The 8,189-nt window shown below is 35.3% G+C and overlaps 1 protein-coding gene and 1 long non-coding RNA gene across 2 annotated transcripts; both read right to left on the reverse strand.

Annotated features, from left to right (window-relative positions):
• Nucleotides 1-805: 805 nt before the first annotated feature.
• On the reverse strand, nt 806-3,176 carry LOC143561110 (serine carboxypeptidase-like 16). The gene is made up of 10 exons (XM_077049252.1): nt 3,054-3,176; nt 2,423-2,525; nt 2,300-2,337; nt 2,022-2,123; nt 1,858-1,944; nt 1,707-1,781; nt 1,555-1,626; nt 1,221-1,483; nt 1,100-1,154; nt 806-907 (listed from the first exon to the last, which is right to left on the reverse strand). The coding sequence occupies exons 1-10, from the start codon at nt 3,174-3,176 to the stop codon at nt 806-808; spliced, it is 1,020 nt and encodes a 339-aa protein (XP_076905367.1).
• Nucleotides 3,177-3,273: 97 nt separating this feature from the next.
• Nucleotides 3,274-4,539, reverse strand: LOC143560467 (uncharacterized). Its single transcript, XR_013140130.1, has 3 exons — nt 4,516-4,539; nt 3,511-3,656; nt 3,274-3,342 (listed from the first exon to the last, which is right to left on the reverse strand). It is a non-coding gene; the product is annotated as an uncharacterized LOC143560467 (long non-coding RNA).
• Between the last annotated feature and the right edge of the window lie 3,650 nt (nt 4,540-8,189).

Here is an 8,189-nt window from a genome sequence, read left to right on the forward strand (position 1 = left end):
TGTGCTAGCTAGAGGACTAGTTTGTGCTATTGATTATCATTGTAATAGCCTAGGAGGTGCTTATCAGATTGTATATTTGTTCATTTTGAACAAATGTTTATTTTCATCTTTGTTCTCTACATTGGATCTTGTCTGTCACATCTATTGGCAAAACAATGATCTGAATTGGTGTGCACACGATATCTAGAAATAAACGGGCCCACAAACAAAAAACTGAAACTATATATAGGCAGAGAAAGTGTTGTTATATTCAGTTGGGCGATAGTAGAAGTGTCGCCATGAGTTTGCAACACTCTTTTAAGTGTCGTCACCAGACATCCAAAACTCACAAGTTTAGGCTACACTAGGAAGTGTCTCCATGAGCGACACTCTTAGTGTCGCAGTGTCTCTGTCAGCATATAGAACACCAAAAATCTTGGATTTTAGTGTCACAGTTTTGTAAAGATATCGTAGTTTATGAATTTGTTAAGAACTATGTTGCATATATACACCCAACCACTGTGACTCTCTGAGTTTGGGGCGTTACTTATAAGAACACCAATTTGTCGAGAATTTATTTTGTGACGACATGAAAGTGTGTTCACAAGGGTTGTAATGCCACTATTACAGAAGTCAGATCCTGATCCTGAACATGGTTTTATTATTGCGTAACAAGGTATTAGCTTCTCAGTATTACATGTAGGTCTTATAAAACTTTTTGACCATTTTCACTGCCTCCAGGCCTAGATAACCTCTAGTACAACAATAAAAGTACACACTTGGATGATGATGATAGATATAGGATATATTACAAGGTTTTCTTCGATTACATACTTGATGCTTGGATAAGTTTGTAAAATAAAAAATGCTCTTGGATTAACACCATAGCTTGTTTAGGCTTGTCATTTGGAACTATATGCCCTGCACCCTGTAAATCGCCAATTGCATGAAAACATGCTTATGTTCATATAAGTTCATCATATACGTATTGTTGCTTAAGTTTGCGAGAGAATGCCATTTCAGCCTCCACAACACATATTTGGAGTGTATTATTCTGTGGTTTCGATATTGAAAATAACAGGCGGATTCAATAGCGAAATTGGTGATAGCTGTTTCTAACCTTAACGGTAGCAAATGTCAATGAATAACCATTTTGTGCATATTTCGTTTCATATCTGCACAAGGAAAATTGAAATTATATATATATAAATAAATAAATAATAAAGTCATGTGGATCTCACCCTCCGACTTGACCATCAATGTAGAATGGCTTCCATGGCACTTCAGTTTTGATGTTAAGAGAAGCTGTCCATTCCTCAACGCCAACATATGGAAATGTGAAATCATGACCTCCACTTACAATCAAAGCTCTACAACTTTTACTAGAAAGCTTCTTATGATAGGGAAAACTACTAAAGATATCATAGGAATAATAAAAGGTGTCATTCTTTCCTTGTGAGTAATGTAAGGTCTTGTTGATCCTCACCCATTCTTCAATTTTTCCCTAACAAAAAAAGTTTTTATTAATATACAGTTCAGGTTATTCACAGGAAAAAAACATTGGCACATACGTACTTGACGAACGTTGAGAGCTTGTTGTACAACTTCTGTGTTCGCCCATTTATTGACAGCTTTGCCAACATCATTCTAAAATGATTAAAAATGAATATCGCAGATTCGATCAACAAGGTTGCAAACAGAAAGAGAAAGAAAGAGAGAGATATTACTTCACAGTCTAGCGTTGGATCTTGTATATCGCAAAATGGTTCCAAAATGTTTTCCACATTAATCTGACTTGTGCACTGCAAGTTGAAATTTCTAGCATTAAATCATTTCCACCAAGTTCATACGCTTGATACTTGTGTACATAATTCTCACCTCTTCATAACTTTGAAGACTACTTAAACATGTTGAGTTGGCGGAATTAATGTCAACATAGTTACCAAGGCAATTATCGATGGCTAACTGCAAATAAAATTGTTACATACAGGGCTAACTAATCTAAATTTAGCCTTTTTATATAACTGAAATGTTGAGATCACCTTGTAAATATTGTCTGACACGAGTGCCATACGATGAGCATATTCAAGTCTTGAATTAAAATCCATGAACTTGTCGGTAAGAGGACTAACAAGAATGTAGCCCTACATTCAGGTTTAGGACAAAAACTAATAATTATATTTTCACAATTTCTGAAATACATGTTGTATGTTGTAATTAGTTAAGGATTCTGATCATATCAAGTTATTTAAATATGTGTAAGTTCTGTATAAAACAGTTACAAAATATTATTTATGGTTTTGAGGGCTTAATGATTTACTTGGATGTTGACTGTTGCATGATCCATACGCTCGTTACCTGTAAACTAACGTGAAATGTTCAGAACATCGCAATTCATCCACCTTCAAATGAGTTAAAATGGGAAAAAAAAAATGTCAATTACCTTCATATAATTCTAGAGCGACTACCGGAACGATAATACCAGTGTAAGAAATTCCTGATATATATAATGGATTCCTTAAAAACTTGGGGTGTTCCTTCAAAAACTGTTCATTAGATAATTATTTAAATGTTATGCATATGTTGGTCTCAAAGCGCACATGGTGTGAATTTCTAACAAGATGCAAAGTTAACACCAAACACTTTCCACGGGTTTAGCTTTAATATAAACGGGCTTGGTTCGATACCCGGTTGGCCGCTTTAGTATATACAGGCCAGTTTCGGGTCAAACCAGTGAGCACATTAGCTAAATATGTCATACTGGCTCACACTTATTTTTATATTTTGTATGTCATATTAGGTATATTTATCCCAAAATCCAATATAAAATAGATGTTAGAACCGGTTTTACAGTTTAATAAAAGGTAGTTATTATATAAATTCGTATTTTTTTAAACTTGTACTTGCAGAATAGTTATATGTAAAACCAAAAAAATTCTAGTAAAACAAGTCATGCTCGTATAAGATTTTCAATTCCGTATCCTATTGCACCCGCCAACCCACAAACACGATCCGTTTACCAACCTTATAACGAAAAACACAATGTGAAATGTTAGTTTAGATTTTACTTCAACCTTTCTAATAAAGTCAACAGCTTGGTTGGCTAGATCGCTGTCACTGCTTATCCACCCTTCCTTGGTTTCTGAATATGAAAAGCTGGCACCAGCAGGGATATCCACAAATATTATATTAGCCATCTACAAAATTACAAAAAACCAAAATTTTGTTATCAATAGTTTGCCTAGACAGATGGATCAAACGTATAATAATGTAAAATCAGTCTATGCGAACTCTGTCCATGTGTTTGGATTCAATGTTAACTGGAATTATCTAGGCCATCATCCAAATAGAAGTCAAGTGGACCTACATATATGAAAGCAATGTATTAGCCACATGAACATGATATGTTAGATCTTTAAAATTATTTCTAAATACTCATTAGAATAAAAAACTACAGTTATTTGTTATAAATTCAGTCAAAAAGTTATTACACACTCAAATGTAGTACAAAATTGAAAAGAAAAAACTTACCCACTTTATAAAAGAAACTGGATAAGACGGAAGCCCCCGGACCACCAGGCATATGAAATATAAGAGGGTCTTCGGTTGGATTTCTCGTTGATTCAACAAGATAGTAAAAAAATTATACGTCTTCCTTCTCCCCTACTCCTACATAACTTCCATACAAAATATTTCAACATTTAACGCGTTTTTTTTATTATAAGAAGGTAAGTAACCCATTGTTTTAATATCAAAAGGCGCAGTTAAAAGCCATATACATATATGCAATATGGGCATATATATTTACGGGGGAAGGTTAACGTACAAATAAAATTAACGTGCTAATTGTGAGAATCAAGTAGAGTAATTATATATACAAGTAGAGTAATTATGCAATTACACATATAATTACTCTACTTGATTCTTTTGCATGTTAATTTCATTTGTATTTGATCCAAACCCTATATTTTCGAAAGCACAAGCCTACATGCATTTGTACATATCACTAGAGCTCAATTTTACAGAATTTTAGTACATGTCCCATAATTTTTTAAAAGGAATTTGAATTGGATATGAAATTGATTCTGTGGAAAATCTTTTCCATAATGTGCTGCAATTTGTTGATGGAATTGGAATTTTCCTCCTCATATGCTCTCTCCTTCAAACGGGCAAACAGTTGAGTCGGGCGGGTTCGGGTTAGGGTCAAACCGCGCCAATTCAGAAAAGGGTTACTTAGATTCGGGCCGGGACGGGTCATAACGGTTTTCGGGCAACCGTTCCCGACCAAAAACCCGTTCCGACCCGAATCAAATTAGGCATTCCAAATGTTTTTTTTGATTGGAATTACTTTGAAATTCCATTTCCTTCCCTATCCAAACCAACACACACGCCATGTAATATGATTTAAATCCGTCGAATCAAACACCCCTCAACTCAAATGTGTATAAAACTTTAAGCTAGCATATATAATATATTAGATGCACATGCAAGTCAATTGCTGGATTGAATGAAATACAATAGATGAGACATACATACCCAGTTTCTAATTTGAAGGGAAGAAATCGATTGGGCAGTTATCATTCACGCTTGAATACTGAGAAACAAAGCCAAGTAGTATCTCATTCTTGTTTGCTTCAATCAGGCAGGCTTACCAATGAGACGGTCATATATATATTTGGCGTGGCAATAGGAGAGGCATTCTGAGTATCCAAGTTTTCCCGTGGATTTATTTGATCCCAATTTTCTTTTTTCTTTTTCGAACTACAAACAAATCAAAGTTTATTGAACCATCAAAATGGTATAGCAAGAAACTAACCGGGCCAAATACACCCTACCTCCCGAAAGATAAAAACACACCAAGAAACAAAAATAAAACCCCAACACACCTCTTTACAAGTTAAACGACCTCCAATTCTCCCATGTGATATCCGTCATTTTCGATCTATTCTGCACCCATAAAAAGCCCAAAGCTTTTATATTTACCACTACAACACCTAATTTAGCCGATTTCCCATTAAAAATCACGTCGTTCAGGGTCTTCCAAAGACACCAAATTGTCGTAAGGCAAATAGCTTGGAAGGCTTTAGCCTTCCGCTTTTGGAATCGAGTATATTTATACATCTCCAAAATATCATGCTTTTATTGTTAATAATAAAGAGTTAACAATAATAATAAATAATAAAAGGAAAAGATAGAGTTTCACTGTTTTAAATATCATGCTTTTATTGTTAAAAATAATTGTCATTTAATTTAATGAGTAAACAAAAGAGTAATTGACACAAGACAATTAAATGAATTATTGCAATTAATATATGATGGAACAAGTTTACTTTTGTTGTCTTTTGTGCAGGAAAGCGGATAGATAAAAATCCATATGGATCCATATGAAAGTAATGTAAAGCTACAATATGTATTCCAACTCATGTCACATGGGCTAGGAAAAGTTATTTAAAAAAATAATCAATTGGGCAATTGTTTTCAACTAGCACGTTTTGTTTGGGATTCGGAACAAGAAGGAAAAAGAGAAAAATATTATTTTGAAAAGGTGAGACGAAACAGAAGCTAAGAAAGGGGGAAGAATTTAATTTATTTTTTTCGGTTTCTTTAGGGAAGAATAAAAGACGTGGACAGCAAGCAAGAGGGACAACAAATATAAAAAGAAAACCAATACCATTGAAGATCATCACTTATCACTTGACATCTATTCTTGAGGATTGCACAACAAAAGAGAAGATAGTCTCTACAAACATGAGCGGCTAATCCACCTTTAATCATTCCCGGGTGTAGAGTTTTGTAAGTTTTATGGTTTTTCACATCTATGAATTGAGATAACATTTTATGGAATCGGTTGGTGTGAACACGAATTGTGTGACTTTTTATTATTGTAAACTTATGTTGTTAAGGATTTCTTGCACCATTGACCTCATAAGATGATAGTTGCTAGTGTCCATGATGCGTGTTAGGGTTAATCCATGTTCTTAATCTATATTGCATATGCTTGTCCAAGATTCTTTGCGTGAAGGTTTTCTTGCACTATTTACCTAGGATAGACGAGTATTGATGCTTTTCGTTGGGAAATTATGTATTGAACCTAAATAACTATTGTGATTACATGAACTCATTTTTATAGTGTGTCTTGCCCGAATTGCTTATAGAACTTGATTCGTTTCATAATCATTGTTTACAATTCAAATTTATTTCTTATGCATTGCTATTTGTTTTCATTAAAACATAAAAAAAATATTTATTTTAAACCAAAATCATATTTGGTCTATACGACTACTCAAAAAGACTTCATAATTATTAATCAATTAAATTTAGATCACCGACCACAAAATCTTCGTGGTTCGGCACCCTTCTTACCCTAACTAGTTTAAGGTGATTAGGAACACATTCTTCTTTATCTTTGACCGGTCCGACGACGACCGATCAAATTTTGGCGCCGTTGCCGGGGAGATTGTGTGGTGTTTCTAAATATGGTTAATTTTTTTTAGTGATTATCTGTTTAATTATTTTGTTTTATTTATTTATTATTATTATTTTTGTCTTTTCCTCGTTTACACTAGGTTTGTTACGTGTGCAGGTGACAGAAAGTGCATGCGTACCCGATCGACAACAAGAAATTCACCACTTGCTTTTGAACCGGAATCAAACGATTAGCATGACAAAACCGAAACCGACAACAAAATTTGCTACCCATTTCACCCGAACCTACAAACATGAGCAACCGTTCAATTGGCAATAACTGTAGACCACCCACTCTACCGATGCCCATTAATCCAAACCATAACTCTAATCGAAACCAAAATTCCAACCGAAACCAAAATCCAAATCTCAATAACAATCAAAGAAGCCCACAACACCAAACTCCTCCCCAACAAAACCTTTTTCCTAACAATGGTGAAGAAAATTATGAAGAGGATAATGTTAGTATACACACATTACACCCGGGAGACACGGGTTATAATGATAATGGTGACGAGTTTGGGTATGCGGATAACTATGACAACGATGGTTTTGATGAAATGGAGGGGGCTACAATCACGAAGATGGGTATGAACAGAGCAACAATTATGGGGAGTGGAATGGTAATGAGTACGCGGACTATAGGTACGCGAGCGGAGACGGGTTTGATAATATCCCTCTAAACAATAATCGGAGAGGAAACCGGATCAACATCAACAACAATAATCTTTTTGAACGGTTTCCTAATCCAAACGGAAGGGGTATGAATCAACTCCAACATGGTGTTCCAATCAACAATCATCCACAGTTTCAAAGAAGACATCATGCGGCACCGGTTCATGGAGTTAATGGTCGGTTTATACCGGCTATTTCGGATAATACTTCACCAATTGCTCCACCAAGACCGGGTACAAGAGCATTTAAATCAAGACCCAATTACATAAATGTTCTTCCACATTTTCATGGTATGGCCACCGAGGAACCATACACACACTTGTCTGATTTCTCCGCCATTTGTGGCTCAATTGGTGACCAAAACCTTGATCAAGATGAAGTGAAGTTGAGGTTGTTTCAATTTTCATTAAAAGATAAAGCTAAGAGTTGGTTTGTCACTTTACCCGCCAATAGTATTCACTCATGGGATGAAATGCAACAAGTGTTTTTGGATGAATACTATTCTTTGGCGAAGACGGATGAAGCCCGAATGAAGATTCGAACATTCCAACAACAACAACTGGGCGAATTATTTCACGAGGCGTTTACCAGTTTCAAAGATTTGTTAAGGAAATGTCCACATCATCAAATTGAGTTGTGGGAATTAGTCAAGTGTGTCGTTGATGGGTTAACCAAGGAAGAAATGAAATATTTGAAGTCTACAAGTAATGGTAATTTATTATCAAGACCCGAAGAAGAAGATTGGGAATTTTTTGAGAAGATGAGTCAAAGTTCCAAAGCCGAGGCATCAGCTAGTCGAAGAGCTAAGCATCCTATTTCAAAATCCAACCCGGATTATGAGACTAAGGAGAAATTGGCATCATTAGAGCGGGAACTAGCTCTCTTGAAAAAGAAAGAGAAGAAGGATGTTGCATCGGTGAGATTTAATGTGTGTGAAAGGTGTGGTGACTTGGGGCATAAGAGTGTTGATTGCCCATTTGATGAGGAGGCGTATGAAGAGGTGAATAATGTGAATGGAGAGGAGAAGAATTATGACATGAACTCTAACACATATCATCCGGGTTTGAGAA

The sequence above is a fragment of the Bidens hawaiensis genome, unplaced genomic scaffold (genome assembly GCF_021521415.1).
Source record: "Bidens hawaiensis isolate Kalapana, Puna unplaced genomic scaffold, B.hawaiensis_p1.1 tig00001143_1, whole genome shotgun sequence".
In the NCBI taxonomy this organism is placed as follows: Eukaryota; Viridiplantae; Streptophyta; class Magnoliopsida; order Asterales; family Asteraceae; genus Bidens; species Bidens hawaiensis.